This window comes from Anomaloglossus baeobatrachus, chromosome 4 (assembly GCF_048569485.1).
Source record: "Anomaloglossus baeobatrachus isolate aAnoBae1 chromosome 4, aAnoBae1.hap1, whole genome shotgun sequence".
Taxonomy (NCBI): Eukaryota; Metazoa; Chordata; class Amphibia; order Anura; family Aromobatidae; genus Anomaloglossus; species Anomaloglossus baeobatrachus.
This window is the reverse complement of record NC_134356.1, coordinates 478,238,694-478,257,599: the sequence shown is the minus strand read 5'-3', so window position 1 is coordinate 478,257,599 and position 18,906 is coordinate 478,238,694. Positions and strand designations below refer to the sequence as shown.

Sequence of the window (18,906 nt, the reverse complement as noted above, 5' to 3'; positions counted from 1 at the left end):
TACAAAGTCTAATTTTTCATTGCAGGAAACTTCTGATGTCATTAGAGAAAGAATTTTAGGAAAACTCACAGACACCATTGAATATAAAATATCTCATCAACATGCCGCAATCTCGACTGAAACTGTTACCAAGACACGACCAGATGTACGTTTATTAGAAATAAATGTAGAATAAAAAATTGTAATAGAAATAATCCAATTCACTAAGATTCCATTAATTGTACACATTTGCTACTGAAATAGATAGACATAAAAGTTCATCTATTTATTGTAGTTTGTTGGAATGTGATACTTATCCAGAAGGAATAAGATTCAAATAATTAATTTTTCAATTAAAAGACAAACTCAAGATTGCAGTGTTCAAAGATAACCATATAAAGAAATGGTCACACATTTTTCTGTCTAAAAAAAGACAGTTTTATCAGGTATTGTAGTCATTGGTTTAGTCTCAAATGTGGACTATGTGCTAAATAGTATCACATAGTATTGCAATTAAGTGTGTAAACCATTTGGAAACTGGCAAGAAAACAGGCAAACAGATGGATTTCATTCTATGAGGGAAAAAAAAAAAAAAATCGAAATTACCTACATGGTTTATGAATATTTTTCAATATGCATCTGTTTTGTTAGTGCTAAAAATGCCTCCCTATACACATGCAATTCAGATTAGCCAGTATTCTCATTGAAATTGGAGCGAGTAAACTGCTGCCATTCATGTCTGGTGGTAGGTTATCTACTGCAAAAATAAAAGGATTGAGCATTTAAAATTCAAAATGCCAGGAGGTCCCCTAAAATTTTTCTAGATGGTTATTCAGTCCCACCAAAATCTCTAATTGCTATGGTAGCACAAACCTTTAATACTAACATAAAGATTTTGCAATTAATTACCAGACGTTATGCTTTGTAACAACGTACTGTAAACAAGCCACAGCAAATGTATTGGTTTTCCAGAATCAACAAATTAAGTGTGTCGCCCTGGGCAAGCCAGGGGACACGGGTCACAACACCACCACACCCCACACTCCAGGTAGGCACATCACAGCTAACCACAAATCCTTGTTGCCTTCCTCCAGAGGTTGATGATGCACACCAGGGGGTGGGCCAGGCGGTTGGCTCTGCCCACCGAGGAGCTCACAACACTGGAGGCAGGAAGAAACCAGGCAGTCTAGTCAGGGAGGAGGAAGTGGAAGGAGTGGAGGAGTAGTCGCGACAGGGCTAAAGTAAACAACTAAGTGCAAGTGAAGGAAGGAAAGTAGGAAAGTAGGAAAAGCAAGTAAAGTGACAGAAGAGAAAGGCAGCCTGAAGGGTCCAGCTTTGTGAGGGCCAGAACAGCAAGGTCAGCAACGGCGGTGACTGTCTGGAGGGGGACCGTTTGGAAGTTCCTGGAAGGACCCCGTTGGCTGTGTGCCCGGTGGTCTGGAGCAGTGTTCCGAAGGACAGTCAGCACCAGGGCAGGGGCCTCTCGGACCCCGGCAAGTCTAGGAGTCGCCAGATTTGCCAAATCCGTCAGTGACGGGGACACAGATCCCCCAACAACCAAGTCCCGATTGAAGGCAACAGCCCAACCCGTATTGGAGAGACACCGCCATCGCCACGGCACAAGTTTCTCAGGGCCAGCGCCTGCGGGCAAAGTGTAGAGCTCCTCCGGCCCAGATTGCAGCCGGGGAGCGGGTAACCGGAGGGAATCCACCGCTACCATCAGTCAACACAGGTGCAAGGAAGAGAGACATCACCGTCACCTACCGGGAGTGCAGGTGCAGCCATCTGTGGGACCGTCCTACCAGCCGTTGGTTTACCGTACAAACTGTGTCCGTGTGTCAGGCTGAGTGAGTACCATAGTGCCGCAAGGCACAGCGCTGCCCCCGCGTCCCTGCGCCCTCCAGGCCCTACACTTCACATCTCATCACCGGGCCCCGGGATCACCAACCCCTACCCACGGAGGAACAACACAACACCTGGCTGCTCCGCATCACCATCCCCGGGACCCCCACACTGAGCAGCGGTGGTGCAATCACCACAACCGTGGGTGGCGTCACGAACTATAACAATCCCCACACCCAACAAACACCCCCTTTCACTCACGGGCGAGGAGTGTCGCTCGAGAAACCCCGGGATCCGGCCCACCGCTCGAGCCACCACTGAGCAGCTGCCGGACCCGAGCAGAAGGGGTGAGCGCGGTGTGCTGACACCCTCCTCCCCGCCTGCGACAACTTGGCGTCACGAACAGGATCCTACCGCTCTGCCGTCAGGTAGAGGTGCGCCTTGTTACCGCCGGAGGCATCCGGCAGAAAAATTTCAGAAGCCGCCATCTTTGGCGCGAAAAGTTCCCGCTCGAGCGTCTTCTCGAGCAGTAGAAGCGCGAAGGCCAAAACTCCGCCCCGAGAGAGGAGGGGCCGGAAAGAGCTAAGGGGGACGGAAACAAGATGTCTGCGCCCGACGGAGCCGCTGGAGGAGCGGTGGTCGCAGCCGCAGCGGCACCCGCGGATGGGAATGGGCCTGCCCAGGTCCCGGCCGTACCGGCGGGAGGTGCCGCGGCCCACGCGTTTGCTCAGGTCATGCCATTCTCCTTGCCCTATGCGCCCGGAGCTGCCTGGCTACCGCGGTATGACGGGAAACCGGATGCCCTACAGGCCTTCCGGAAAAAGCTTAACCCGTTGCTAGAGCTGTATCCCCTGACTGATAAGCAACGTGCAGCGATAGTGCTAGGCCAGTTAACCGGTGCGGCGGAGCAGGAGGCGGAGACCTGGGCCGAGGGGGACCGGCTCTCTGTAGCCACCATCTTCGAGAAGCTACAGACTGCCTTCGAGACCCGGACTGAAGCTGAGCTGAGGATGCAGTTTTACCAGTGCCGGCAACGAGCTGGAGATAGCGTTCGGGACTATGCTCTACGTCTGCAGACCGCCCTCCGCACGCTGAAGCGGGTGAGCTCTATTAATGAGGCGGATAGCAACAAGATGTTAGTGGAGCAATTTGCGCAGGGGATGAGGTCCCCTGAGGATCGTAAACAACTCCGGCTGTGGGCCCTGGAACACCCTGATGTGGACTTTGCTGTGTTAAAGGAGCGGGCTATCAAGGCACTACAGCCCCCGGCTGCTGAAGTCCTGGAACCCGTCCCGTGGCCCGTCGAGACAGCTCCCGTGGTGGCGGCCCCAGCCAAACCAACATCCTTAATACCTGCAGCCTCGAGCAGCACAGTGGAAGAACTGGCAGCCCAGGTCCGTCGCTTGGACGGAGACCTTGCCAAGATCCTTGCTGCGCTACAACCTCTGACCAGATCTCAGCCTCCAGCGCAGATACAGCTTGCTGACAGTCCCGAAGATGTTCCCTGGATGCAGCGGAGAAGCGCTAACAACCCGCGGAGCAGACCTCCAATCTGCTACAAGTGCCGTAAGCCGGGCCATTATTACCGACAGTGCCCGTTAAACGAGCAACCCCTGGGGCCCCGGGCCAATCCTCAGGAGTAGAACACCGTGGCCCCCCGGACTGGCGAGACCGATATGTCGGGGCCCGCCCTATCATCCCTGTGGCTGTGGACGGCATACCAGTGATGGCTCTCTTGGACACTGGATCACAGGTAACTACCATACCGTACACGTTGTATCGGCAGTATTGGGCCACAGACGAGCTGGCGCCTCCAGACAATAGTATAAATTTGATTGCCGCTAATGGACTTCCATTGACCCAGGTGGGGTATAAACAAGTGGCTATGACAGTGGGGCAAGCTGAACTGCAACACCAGGGTATGATTGTGATCATGAATGAACCCAGTGATCATAACCCGAAAATAGTGCTGGGAACCAATGTGATGGAACACTGCATGGCTGATGTGTTGAACCTATTGCAACAGCTAGCCGCCACAGCGGCGGGGAGCCGGCAGAGGGCTGTGCAGTGCGAGATCCGCGCCCTGATGTACCGCCAGCATGTAAGCTCAACAGGAGGGGAGATTGGTGGAGTGAGAGTGATGGATGTTGCTCCATTGACTGTGCCCCCTAGGAGTGAGATGATGATCTGGTGTAGGGCAGCAGTAGGGCCTCAGGGGCGTGACTACCCTGCGATGATGGAGCCCATGCCCTCCGAGCACTGGCACACTGTAGTGGCCGCCCGAGGGGTGGTAGATGTGAAGAAAGGGAGAGTGCCCGTGAGAGTGTTGAACTGTGGGGAGGAAGAAGTCAGGCTCCCCCGGTATGCCACCATTGCCAAGCTGCTCACCCTGGACCCTCACACTATCCAGGAAGCCAGTCCATCCACACTCCCACCTACCCCCAGCACTTCCCCACCCCAGGGGGACACAAAGGAGTGGCACCAACAGCTACATGTAGGCACTGATGATACCCCTACACATCATAGGGCCGGGGTACACAGGGTGGTGCAGGAGTACGAACAGGTTTTCAGTAAGCACCCCCTAGACTTTGGGCGGATCAAGGGGGTTCAACACCACATTCCCACAGGTGAACATCCCCCTATCAAAGAGAGGTATAGACCTATTCCCCCTGCACATTACCAGTGTGCCAAAGATATGTTGAGGAATATGAAGGAGGCAGGGGTTATTCGGGACAGCTGTAGTCCCTGGGCCGCTCCGTTGGTACTGGTCAAGAAGAAGGATGGTACCATGCGGATGTGTGTGGACTACCGGAAGATCAACCAGATAACCCATAAAGATGCCTATCCCTTACCTCGTATTGAAGAGTCTTTGGCTGTACTGAGAACCGCAAACTACTTCTCGACCCTTGACCTCACCAGCGGATACTGGCAAGTGGCCGTGGCCCCAGAGGACCGGGAGAAGACCGCCTTCACCACCCCGATGGGACTCTGCGAATTCAATAGCATGCCGTTTGGGCTGTGCAATGCCCCTGGGACCTTCCAACGGTTGATGGAGTGCTGTCTGGGACATTTAAACTTCGAGACCGTCCTGCTGTATTTGGATGATGTGATTGTTTATTCCCAGACGTATGAAGCCCATCTGGAGCACCTGGCCGAGGTGTTCGCGTCCCTTGCCCAGTACGGGATGAAGTTGAAGCCCTCAAAATGCCACCTGCTGAAACCCAGAGTGCAGTATCTAGGGCATGTGGTGAGTGCGGATGGTGTCGCCCCCGACCCTGAGAAGATTACTGCCATCCAGAGCTGGCCGAGACCAACTACAGTGAGGGAAGTAAGGCAGTTCCTGGGTCTGGTGGGGTACTATCGGCGCTTTATAAAGGGATACACGAAGATGGCTGCCCCCATGCAAGATCTCCTCGTGGGACAGACCAAAGGTGGTAGACCCATTGGGGCCCCACTGTCGTGGGAAGACAAGCATGAGGAGTCCTTTTGCCAGTTGAAGGCGGCCTTGACCGGAGAAGAGGTCCTGGCGTACCCTGACTATGGGAGCCCGTTCATCCTCCACACGGACGCCAGCAATGTGGGGCTAGGAGCGGTCCTATCCCAGGTCCAGGATGGAAAGGAGAAGGTGATTGCCTACGCTAGCCGAAAACTCCGGCCGACCGAAAGGAACCCTGAGAACTATAGCTCCTTCAAGCTTGAGCTATTGGCGTTGGTGTGGGCTATCACGGAGCGGTTCCGCCACTACTTGGCGGCAGCCAAATTCACAGCGTTTACGGACAACAACCCGCTGACTCACCTGAACACGGCCAAGTTGGGCGCGCTGGAGCAGCGGTGGGTAGCCCGGCTAGCCAACTATGATTTCACCATAAAGTACCGAGCTGGTCGTGTCAACATAAATGCTGATGCACTCTCCCGGATGCCCCATTTGTCAGAAGAGGGGTGCGAGGATGACGACCTCGAGGAGATCAAGTTGCCTGCGTTTCACCAGCTGCCTACTGAGAGGGTACAAGTCTGTCAGCAAAGGGTGGATCTGGACCCGCAGCCCAGTCAAGAGTGGCAGGACGCCCAGGACCAAGCGCCGGCTGTCCGCCTTGTCAAGACTCTGGTAGAACAAGGTGCTATGGGAATAGACCCTGCCGCTCCAGCCGAAGCTCAACGCTTGTGGAAAGAACGAAAACGGCTTTACCTACACCAAGGGAGGCTGTACCGTGAGCTGATCAACCCGAAGACCCATGAGAAGATATGCCAGTTGATCGTTCCTCAAGCTGAGGTCGCTACTGTCCTGCGGGCCTACCATGATGGTGCTGGCCACTTCGGGTGGAAGAAGCTGGAGATGTTGTTGAGGGAGCGGTTCTATTGGAGGGGGATGCGTAAATCGGTGGAAGCCTGGTGTCGAGAGTGTGGTCCTTGTACACTGAGGAGAAAGGACGAGACTAGCCAGAGGGCACCGTTACATCCCATAGTCACCCATCAGCCGCTGGAGCTGGTCGCCCTGGACCATGTCAAGCTCACCCCTAGCCGAAGTGGGTACACCTACGCATTGACCATGGTAGACCACTACTCAAGATTTATGGTGGTAGTCCCCGTTAAGGACCTAACTGGTCGAACCGCTGCTCGAGCGTTCCAGGCTTATTTCTGCCGACCCCATGGGTACCCCGAGAAGGTGCTGACTGACCAAGGCCCGGCTTTTGAAGCAGAGGTGTTTCACGAATTCTGCCAGTTGTACGGCTGCAAGAAGATCCGGACCACTCCGTACCACGCCCAAACCAACGGCATGTGCGAGAAAATGAATCACTTGGTCCTGGGGCTCCTCAAGACGCTACCGCTGGAAGAACGGAACATGTGGCCGGAAAAGCTACCTGACTTGGTCGACATGTATAATAATATCCCGTCCAGCTCGACGAAGTGCACCCCAGCGTATCTGATGAGGGCTCGGCCTGGCCGCCTGCCGGTGGATCTGGAGATGGGGTTGGAAGCCCCAGAAGCACTCCCTTCAACGGCAGAGTGGGAAAGTCGGAGGAGGGCACAGTACCGGCAAATCCAGGAGTATGTGGAGAAGAACCTCAGTCGAAGCCGAGAGCAGCAGGAGCACCGGTTCAACCAGAAGGCGCCCGCAGGTCCTTTCCAGCCAGGGGATGTGGTGCTGAAACGGAAGAGGAAAACCCACAAGCTGGATGATCAGTGGGAGCAAGTCCCTTATGTCATACAACCCACAGAATGGGGAGACGGGAAGACTTACCAGATCAGTCGTGACCAAGGGGACACCCTAGCCACAGTTTCCCGGGACCATCTAAAGGAATGCCCCCCAGCGCTGAAGGCAGAGGCCAAAGTACCGGTTCCTCCACCAGTGGAGAAGGCAGCAGAGGTAATCCACACTGTAATGGGTGACTTCCCAGCAGACTGGCCTACACAGGACGGCGCGGTGATTCTTCCAGTGATACTGTTCCCACAACCCGTGGATGAAGAAGTAGTGGAAGCGGTCAACCGTGAGCCAGAACCAGTGCCGGTGCCCAGGGATGAACCTGTACCCAGCCCCCCTGCACCTCCGCCTGCTCCACACTATAGCAGGGAGGAGGAACCGATTGTTCCCTCTACCCCACTGTCTAGCACCACTGACACCGGGCCCCGAAGGTCCACCCGTTCCAACCTAGGTAGACCCCCACTTAGGTACAGGGATACCGTTCTATGAATGAAAGGGGTCCGCAAATGTAAGAGTGTTGTTGTTTGTTTGAAAAAGTTTAAAAAGTTTGAAATGATAAGTGTAATTACCGAAGAAGTCACCTGATTTGTTTGTTGATTTGCCTTGTGATTGAACCGGCAGGAGCCGGCACCGTTGTCCCCGTGGGGACCGTTTAAAGTTTAATTTGCATGGGAACTATCCATGGACAAGCCCGTGAACTTGCAGGGCACCACAAACGTTAAGTGGCTTGTAAATATGTTGGGTACCGTTACCGTTTCCGCAATGCCGCCTCCGGAGAGGCAGGTTGGAGGGAGGGCCCTGAGCAGAGCAGGCTAGGGCCCAGCCACCAAAGGAACCGGTGGCCACCCTCTGGAGGGGAAGGACAGATCCCGCTCGGGTAACTTGTGCTGGACTGTGGGTCAAGGGGTGCTGCCTGGGTTTTAGGGGCAGCATCAGGGCCAGGTTGCTTGGGTGGGAGAGAGCGGAAACCGTGACCGTATACCGTTGCAACGTTTAAGTAAATGTGCCTCCCGTCTTGGGAAGAGTTTTGATTAAAAATGTATTTATGTTTGCTTAACCCTGTTACCCCCTTTTTACAGAAAAATAAAACCGGTGTAGGACGGCAGCCCGCGGACGGTCTGCATTTTGCTAAGGGGGAATGTGTCGCCCTGGGCAAGCCAGGGGACACGGGTCACAACACCACCACACCCCACACTCCAGGTAGGCACATCACAGCTAACCACAAATCCTTGTTGCCTTCCTTCAGAGGTTGATGATGCACACCAGGGGGTGGGCCAGGCGGTTGGCTCCGCCCACCGAGGAGCTCACAACACTGGAGGCAGGAAGAAACCAGGCAGTCTAGTCAGGGAGGAGGAAGTGGAAGGAGTGGAGGAGTAGTCGAGACAGGGCTAAAGTAAACAACTTAGTGAAAGTGAAGGAAGGAAAGTAGGAAAGTAGGAAAAGCAAGTAAAGTGACAGAAGAGAAAGACAGCCTGAAGGGTCCAGCTTTGTGAGGGCCAGAACAGCAAGGTCAGCAACGGCGGTGACTGTCTGGAGGGGGACCGTTTGGAAGTTCCTGGAAGGACCCCGTTGGCTGTGTGCCCGGTGGTCTGGAGCAGTGTTCCGAAGGACAGTCAGCACCAGGGCAGGGGCCTCTCGGACCCCGGCAAGGCTAGGAGTCGCCAGATTTGCCAAATCCATCAGTGACGGGGACGCAGATCCCCCAACAACCAAGTCCCGATTGAAGGCAACAGCCCAACCCGTATTGGAGAGACACCGCCACCGCCACGGCACAAGTTTCTCAGGGCCAGCGCCTGCGGGCAAAGTGTAGAGCTCCTCCGGCCCAGATTGCAGCCGGGGAGCGGGTAACCGGAGGGAATCCACCGCTACCATCAGTCAACACAGGTGCAAGGAAGAGAGACATCACCGTCACCTACCGGGAGTGCAGGTGCAGCCGTCTGTGGGACCGTCCTACCAGCCGTTGGTTTACCGTACAAACTGTGTCCGTGTGTCAGGCTGAGTGAGTACCATAGTGCCGCAAGGCACAGCGCTGCCCCCACGTCCCTGCGCCCTCCAGGCCCTACACTTCACATCTCATCACCGGGCCCCGGGATCACCAACCCCTACCCACGGAGGGGCAACACAACACCTGGCTGCTCCGCATCACCATCCCCGGGACCCCCACACTGAGCAGCGGTGGTGCAATCACCACAACCGTGGGTGGCGTCACGAACTATAACAATCCCCACACCCAACAAACACCCCCTTTCACTCACGGGCGAGGAGTGTCGCTCGAGAAACCCCGGGATCCGGCCCACCGCTCGAGCCACCACTGAGCAGCTGCCGGACCCGAGCAGAAGGGGTGAGCGCGGTGTGCTGACACCCTCCTCCCCGCCCGCGACATAAGCAGCACAGTATAGGAGCACTCTTCAAATTTTATATTATGGGGACTACGTGCCGATGGTACATTTAGTAGCAGGTATAAAAAAAAGAAGTAAAAGAGTGGCACTCATCATGTATTAAAAACACACTATTTCAATCCATTAAAAAGGGACAAACAACCAGAGTGGTTCTGCACTACAATGCTAAGCTCCCCTCTGGCAATTAGCAAGAAGGCACAGGTAGTTACTTCATGTTCATAACAGGTGGTGCACACTCAAAAATATGTAAAAGTCCATGAACACATATATGAAAAAGAAGAATAAGAGTTACACTCACCATGTATTAAAGACATACACTTTATTTTAATCCATTAAAAAAGGGACACCGGTCAGCTCAGGATTGTAGTGCAGAACCACTCTGGTTGTTTGTTTCTACACTTAGTAGCAGGTATTATTACTTATGATAAGGAATAAATTCCACTTGTAAAAGCTGGTGTACAGTTCCCTCTTAAATAAATGATCACAGCCTGTAATGATTGACCCCATGACTTCACCTCTTTAATATACAGCTTTACAAAACACATTAAGTACATTATAGTTGGAGACAATTAACTCTGATGAGTCACAATATGCCTGACGATTACAGTTCACATTAAATGGTACTAAAAAATTGGTGGTTGCATTGCACTCCAGGTGGCATAGCTATACCTGTTGGTTTCTGATCACACTTGGTGGTATGGAACAATTAAACATAATTAATTGAACACATTTTTAACAATTTGTGAAACATACCAACTTTATCTTCATACTGGTTAATGTTAGCTTTACAGCAACCACAGTCTTATGTTCCCACTGCCTTAGCACAGATAAACTGGATAACCTGCAAACAGTAATCCCCCAGATTCAAGGGGAGGGATATTTTACTTCCAGACATCACTGAATATAATAAGCCTCAAGGCCACTTTACATGCAACGACATCGCTAACGAGATGTCGCTGGGGTTACAGAATTCGTGACGCACATCCGGCCTCGTTAATAGAGTTGAGCGCGGTTCGCGGTTCGAGGTTCTCCAGTTCTAGGCTCGAGTGATTTTGGGGCCTGTTCTAGATCGAACTAGAACTCGAGCTTTTTGCAAAAGCTCGATAGTTCTACAAACGTTCGAGAACGGTTCTAGCAGCAAAAAAAACAGCTAATTCCTAGCTTGGTTTCCGCTGTAATAGTGTAAGTCACTCTGTGAATCACACTATTATGACATTTCAGTGTATAGTGTGCGGGAACAGCGCCTTCAGATCACTGCTGTTTCTATAATGGCGATCGCCATTTTTTTTTTTTTTTCCTTGTCTTCCTTCCCTAAGCGCGCGCGTCTTGTGGGGCGGGCCAGCATGTCAGCCAATCCCAGACACACACACAGCTAAGTTGACTTTTAGCCAGAGAAGCAACGGCATGTGTGATAGGATGTCCATGTCACATGTCCCTGCATTATAAAACCGGACATTTTCCTCCAGGACGCCATTATCTCTTCTGCGTCTTTGGTGTCAGACATCACTGTCGCAGCTCCGTCCTGAGTCCTATCGCTGATACAGCTGTATGCGCTCCATACACAGCGCTGAACAGCTTAGGGAGAGCACTTTCTATCAGTCCTTTTAAGGGCTCAAACCGGCAGGGTCAGAGCCATAGGTGACAGGTCCTGAAAACAGAGACAGCGTCTGTGTAGCCAAGGTCAGGGATTTCCTCCCTGCATTTCCCTATTAGGAGGGAATAGAAAGGCAGGCTTCCTTTCCTCTACCCAGAGCCCCACAATCCTGGCACTGTACCCTCCTGTCCTCTGCACACTCCAACTCATTATAACTAAGCCATTATACTAGCAAACACTCAGTGTACCTAGTGGCATCCTAAACGTGGCTATTGGACTTTGCTATAGTCCCACTAGTGCAAAGACATTTGCAGCACCTCTGCCTGCATTGCACACTCCAACTCATTATAACTAAGCCATTATACTAGCAAACACTCAGTGTACCTAGTGGCATCCTAAACGTGGCTATTGGACTTTGCTATAGTCCCACTAGTGCAAAGACATTTGCAGCACCTCTGCCTGCATTGCACACTCCAACTCATTATAACTAAGCCATTATACTAGCAAACACTCAGTGTACTTAGTGGCAACCTAAACGTGGCTATTGGACATTTGTCTAGTCCCACTAGTGCAAAGACATTTGCAGCACCTCTGCCTGCATTGCACACTCCAACTCATTATAACTAAGCCATTATACTAGCAAACACTCAGTGTACCTAGTGGCATCCTAAACGTGGCTATTGGACATTTGTCTAGTCACACTAGTGCAAAGACATTTGCAGCACCTCTGCCTGCATTGCACACTCCAACTCATTATAACTAAGCCATTATACTAGCAAACACTCAGTGTACCTAGTGGCATCCTAAACGTGGCTATTGGACATTTGTCTAGTCACACTAGTGCAAAGACATTTGCAGCACCTCTGCCTGCATTGCACACTCCAACTCATTATAACTAAGCCATTATACTAGCAAACACTCAGTGTGCCTAGTGGTATCCTAAACGTGGCTATTGGACTTTGCTATAGTCCCACTAGTGCAAAGACATTTGCAGCACCTCTACCTGCATTGCACACTCCAACTCATTATAACTAAGCCATTATACTAGCAATTTTTGCTGCCAGTTTAAGGGCCGTAGTTGCATTGTCAGGGATATTTATTCTTTATTATTCTGCTGTTAATAAAGCTAGACCACCACTGCAATCTACACCACCTCTCAATTTTTACTACCACATTTTCAGTGCACAATCTTGTCGCAATCAACATGAGTGGCAAAATGACAGATGCTGGTGGAAAGGGGAAGAGGCGTGGTGGAAAAGGCAAAAAAGGTTTTGTCCGTGGGGAAGGTGGCAAAGCTCCATTATCATCTGCTGAAGATAGAGCATCTACCAGCAAAAGTAAGATGTCTACTACTTACCGTGGACAATCCGATGTGCTCCCTTTTTTACGGACACGAACAACAGGAACAAAGGTAGATGATGGCCAAAAAAGGAAAATGCTTGAATGGATCTCAAGTGGTCCAACAAGTGCCCTCTCAGCCACTTCAAGTACCGCATCCAAAAAACAGCAGTCCTCTGAGTTGTCATCCCAATCAAACTTGCTTTCTCCCAGCTCTGAAGTCTCCATCAGCCCTGCACAGTATGGTGGAACTGAGATGGCTGAGTCTGCAGAGCTGTTCAGTCACACTATAGCCTGGGAATCAGAGGTCTGCTCCCAAGCTACAGTGAGTACAGAACAGGAAATGGTCTGCAGTGATGCCCAGAACCTTTGTGACTCTGATTCAGGCCGTGAGGAACAAGTTTCTGAGCATAATGTTGACCCTTTGTCACAAACTGTAACACCTGTGGTTATAGACAATGAGGAACATACTGATGAAGATGAGACGCAGATACCCGATTGGGATGACAACTAGTGATGAGCGAGTACTAAAAAGCTCGGGTGCTCGAGGCTCGGGCCGAGCCTCCCAAGATACTCGTGTACTCGGCCCGAGCAACGAGCCCAATGTTATCCTATGGGAGACCCGAGTATTTTTGTGAAATGACCCCCCGGCAGCATGGAGAAACCCTAAAACTGTCACAAAAGTCTCAGAAGAGTGCTCAAATGACATGGCATCAGCATGGGGAAGACCCCTTGAAGCATTTATCACTCAAAAGTCACAGCTGTGAACAATTTTGTCCGAGTTTTACGCCATTTTTACGGACTCACCAGAAAACCTTGCAAAATGACCCCAAAATGAATTTTCATGGCGGAAATGTTAAGGGCACATACCCAATAGTGAGATAGAGCTGGTGTATGTTACTTTTTGAGATTAATACATGAAAGATTTTACATAAACATTGTGTGGCACTCCGATGTCCAAAACGCACGTTTTGTGCTTTTTACTAGCGATGTCGGTCATTTTTTTTTTCATTCTATCTCCCGTCGGTCGGTCTCGCTCTGTCGGTCTCTCTCTGTCTTGTCTGTCCCCCTCTCACAGTCTGTCGGTCATTCTCCCCCCTCTCTCTTACTCACCGTTCGCCGATCACTGCTGCGGCACTGCACGGCATTCACACTGCTCCTGCGGCTTTTCTTCTTTTGAAAAAGCCGGCCGGTCATTAATCAATCTCGTATTCTCTGCTTTCCTGCTTTTCGGCGCCTATGATTGGTTGCAGTGAGACACGCCCCCACTCTGAGTGACAGGTGTCACACTGCACCCAATCACAGCAGCCGGTGTGTGTGTATACTGTGCAGTGAAATAAATAATTAAATAATTAAAAAAAACGGCGTGCGGTCCCCCCCAATTTTAATACCAGCCAGATAAAGCCATACGGCTGAAGGCTGGTATTCTCAGGATGGGGAGCGCCACGTTATGGGGAGCCCCCCACCCTAACAATATCAGTCAGCAGCCGCCCAGAATTGCCGCATACATTATATGCGACAGTTCTGGGGCTGTACCCGGCTCTTCCCGATTTACCCTGGTGCGTTGGCAAATCGGGGTAATAAGGAGTTATTGGCAGCCCATAGCTGCCAATAAGTCCTAGATTAATCATGTCAGGCGTCTATGAGACACCCTCCATGATTAATCTGTAAATTACAGTTAAAAAACACACACACACGAAAAATCCTTTATTAGAAATAAAAAACAATAACAAAGTCCCTCATTACCAATTTATTAACCCCGACAAACCCTCCATGTCCGGTGTAATCCACGGTCCTCCAGCGTCGCGTCCAGCTCTGCTGCATGCAGGTGACAGGAGCTGCAGAATACACCGCCGCTCCGGTCACCTCCACGCAGCTAATGAGGTGAGTATAGCGATCAGCTGCTGTCACTGAGGTTACCTGGATCCAGCGGTGGCCGCGGGTAACCTCAGTGACAGCAGCTGATCGCGCTACTCACCGCCGCTCCGGTCAGCTCCATGCACCAACTGAGGAGAGTATAGCGATCAGCTGAGCTGTCACTGAGGTTAATCGCGGCCACCGCTGGATCCAGCGGTGGCCGCGAGTTACCTGACTGACAGCAGCTGATCGCGCTTCTCACCTCAGTTGCTGTGTGAAGCTGACCGGAGCGGCGGTAAGTAGCGCGATCAGCTGCTGTCACTGAGGTTACCCGCGGCCACCGCTGGATCCACCGCTGGATCCAGGTAACCTCAGTGACAGCTCAGCTGATCGCTATACTCACCTCATTAGCTGCGTGGAGGTGACCGGAGCGGCGGTGTATTCTGCAGCTCCTGTCACCTGCATGCAGCAGAGCTGGACGCGACGCTGGAGGACCGTGGATTACACCGGACATGGAGGGTTTGTCGGGGTTAATAAATTGGTGATGAGGGACTTTGTTATTGTTTTTTATTTCTAATAAAGGATTTTTCGGGTGTGTGTGTTTATTTACTGTAATTTACAGATTAATCATGGAGGGTGTCTCATAGACGCCTGACATGATTAATCTAGGACTTATTGGCAGCTATGGGCTGCCAATAACTCCTTATTACCCCGATTTGCCAACGCACCAGGGTAAATCGGGAAGAGCCGGGTACAGTCCCAGAACTGTCGCATATAATGTATGCGGCAATTCTGGGCGGCTGCTGACTGTTATTGTTAGGGTGGGGGGCTCCCCATAACGTGGAGCTCCCCATCCTGAGAATACCAGCCTTCAGCCGTATGGCTTTATCTGGCTGGTATTAAAATTGGGGGGACCGCACGCCGGTTTTTTTAATTATTTATTTATTTATTTTACTGCACAGTATAGACACGCCCACCGGCTGCTGTGATTGGGTGCAGTGTGACACCTGTCACTCAGCGTGGGGGCGTGTCTCACTGCAACCAATCATAGGCGCCTGTGGGCGTGGAAAGCAGGGAATATGAGATGGCTGTGTACAGAGCACAGCGCGCCGGCCGGTATAAAGGCTCGGTCACGCTGTGCAGGCCGGCCAATCACTGCAATTCCACAACTAACAGGGCTGTGGCATTGCAGTGGTCTGCCAGCCAATCCCTGCATGAGGGCTGGCTCTCAAAAGAGCGCCAACATGCAGAAATGAAGACCACGAGTAAAGCACGAGTATCACGAAATTACTCGGTACCCGCCGAGTAGCCCGAGTACAGTGATACTCGTGCGAGTACCGAGTAGTAACAAGCATACTCGCTCATCACTAATGACAACTTAAATATTTGGTCAGGGCAAGAAGAGGCTCGGTCTGAGGGGGAGGGGAGTGCAAACACAACAATTGATGATAAAGTTCTAGATCCCACCTACTGTCAACCCACAGTCAGGCACTCGAGGAGGTCAACAGAGGTGGTGGAGGAGGATGCAACTGATGACGAAGTTACCTGGTGCCTTCCTGGACAGAGTCGGAGTACTGGTAGCACGTCTACAACGGCATCCTCAGCCACCACTCTGCCTCTGAGCATTATTCGGGGTGGATCAACAGGTCGCATGGCCTCTAAGCCTTGCCTAGCCTGGTCCTTTTTTGACATAGAAAAAGATCGCCCAAATTATGTGATCTGTAAAATTTGTCATGGTTCTCTTAGTAGAGGTCAAAACCTCAGCAGTTTGACAACTTCTTCCATGAATCGTCACACGAATAAATATCATATGGCCCGGTGGGAAGCTCACCGTGCTGCAATGCGGCCTAGCGGAGCGAACCATCCACCGCCTGCCCCTTCCAGTGCATCCGCGCGCTCGTCATCTTCTAGGACTGTGGGGACAGCTGTCACACCTGTTTTTCCACCCACAACTTCCACCACTGTAACCGCAACAGGCAGTTTGCTTGGTAGGTCGTCAGTTGGTTTGGAAGGGGAAACAAGTGAGTGTGTACAGCTCTCTCAGACATCGATAGCACCAACGTTGGATGAAGGCAACATCATGTCTCCGCCTGCACTTTCCTCACAAACCTGCATTTTTCCAGGGACACCCTACTCAACACAGTCTACACACAGCAGCCAGATCTCTGTCCCTCAGATGTGGTCAAATAAAAGGCCACTTCCTGCGACCCATGACAAAGCTAAGAGGTTGACTCTATCCCCCTGTAAGCTGTTGGCTACCGAAATGCTGCCTTTCCGCCTAGTGGACACACAGGATTTTAGAGACCTTATGTCTGTCGCTGTGCCCCAGTACCAGATGCCTAGTCGCCACTACTTCTCTAAGAAAGGTGTGCCCGCGCTACACCAGCATGTCGCACACAACATCACCGCTTCCTTGAGAAACTCTGTGTGTGAACGGGTGCATTTCACCACCGATACTTGGACCAGTAAGCATGGACAGGGACGTTACATGTCGCTCACTGGGCACTGGGTAACTATGGTGATAGATGGTGAAGGGTCTGCTGCACAAGTCTTGCCGTCCCCACGACTTGTGTGTCAATCCTCTGTCTGTCCAAGTTCCGCCACTGCTTCTGCATCCTCCACCTCATCTGGGTCCTCCACCTCCGCCCCAAGCCTGCCTGGTCAGGCCACCAGCGTTCTCACTGCGCAGAAGGAATCACGCACCCCTCATTACTATGCTGGCAGCAGAGCGCAACGGCATCAGGCGGTCTTTAGCTTGACATGTCTTGGGAATAAGAGTCACACAGCTGAGGAGTTGTGGTCAGCTCTGCGGTCCGAGTTTAATAAATGGTTGTCTCCACTCAACCTGCAGCCTGGTAAGGCCGTGTGCGACAATGCTGCAAACCTGGGTGCGGCCCTTCGCCTGGGCAAGGTGACACACGTACCTTGTATGGCTCACGTGTTGAACCTTGTCGTGCAGCAATTTTTAACACACTATCCCGGCCTAGATGGCCTTCTGAACAGGGCACGAAAACTGTCTACTCACTTCTGCCGTTCAAGCGCCACAGCTGAGCGACTTGCATCGCTCCAGAAGTCTTTCGGCCTGCCGGTTCATCGCCTGAAATGCGATGTGGCGACACGCTGGAATTCAACTCTCCACATGTTACAGCGACTGTGGCAGCACCGCCGTGCCCTGGTGCAATACGTCATGACGTATAGCCTGGGCCAACGAGATGCAGAGGTGGGGCAGATCACCCTGATGGAGTGGTCTCAGATCAAGGACCTATGCACCCTTCTGCACAGTTTCGACATGGCGACGAATATGTTTAGCGCTGACAATGCCATTATCAGCATGACGATTCCAGTCATTTACATGCTGGAGCACACGCTAAAAACTATTCGGAGTCAGGGGGTGGGACAACAGGAAGGGGATGAACTACAGGAGGATTCATATGCGCAAGACACAACAACATCACCAAGGTCCAGACGTTCATCATCACCAAGGCGCCAGGCATGGGACCATGGGGGACAGGGATCAACAAGGGCGCATGGTAGCAGGCGAGATGTTGAGGAAGGTGCAGGAGGACATGAAGAAATGGAGGACGAACTGTCCATGGACATGGAAGACTCAGCAGATGAGGGAGACCTTGGTCAAATTTCAGTTGAAAGAGGTTGGGGGGAGATGTCAGAGGAAGAAAGAACGGTTAGCACCTCTATGCCACAAACACAGCGTGGACTTGGTCCGCATGGCTGCGCAAGACACATGAGTGCCTTCTTGTTGCACTACCTCCAACATGACCCTCGTATTGTCAAAATTAGAAGTGATGATGACTACTGGCTTGCCACACTATTAGATCCCCGGTACAAGTCCAAATTTTGTGACATAATTCCAGCCATAGAAAGGGACGCACGTATGCAGGAGTATCAGCAGAAGCTGTTACTCGATCTTAGATCCGCTTTTCCACCAAACAACCGTGCAGGTGCAGGGAGTGAATCTCCCAGTTGTAACTTGACAAACATGGGACGGTCTCGTCATCTTCAACAGTCTACACGTACCAGTAGGACCGTATCTGGTGCTGGTAACAGCAATTTTATGGAATCTTTTCATAATTTTTTTAGACCCTCCTTTGCAAGGCCACCAGAGACAAGAAGTCTGACACATAGTCAACGGCTGGAGAGGATGATACAGGAGTATCTACAAATGAACATCGATGCCATGACTTTGCAAATGGAGCCTTGCTCATTTTGGGCTTCAAATCTAGAAAAATGGCCAGAGCTATCCAGTTACGCCTTGGAGATTTTGTCATGTCCAGCTGCCAGCGTTGTCTCTGAACGTGTCTTCAGTGCTGCTGGGTGTGTGCTGACAGATAAGCGCACGCGTCTGTCCAGTGACAATGTGGACAGACTGACGTTCATCAAAATGAACAAGTCATGGATCCAGAAGGAATTTACAACCCCTGTGTCATCCGGGGGAGAGTAAATGCTTGTGGATTTGGAATGTGCTTGATGCAAATCTAGCTGTGAAGTGTACAACTAGGGCACAAGTGCTGCCACTGAATGGGTGGGTGTGTGTGGGGCACAATTTTTGGAAAAAAGGGAGACTCCGCTTGGAGTAACCCTTGCTTACATTGTTTTTAAAAGGAGCCAAGATGAACAAGTCATGGTTCAGCAAAGACTTTATCTACCTACCCCGGTGTCATGCTGGGGACGGTTAATTA

General features: G+C 51.5%; 1 protein-coding gene across 1 annotated transcript in view; it reads left to right on the top strand.

Moving 5' to 3' along the window:
• Nucleotides 1-18,906, top strand: part of LOC142302558 (tetratricopeptide repeat protein 24-like) — a 144,824-nt gene that overhangs the window by 109,694 nt on the left and 16,224 nt on the right. Inside the window, exon 5 of the mRNA XM_075343664.1 lies at nucleotides 26-145. Coding sequence (XP_075199779.1) covers nucleotides 26-145 — 120 coding nt within the window. The remainder of the gene's footprint in view (nucleotides 1-25; nucleotides 146-18,906) is intronic.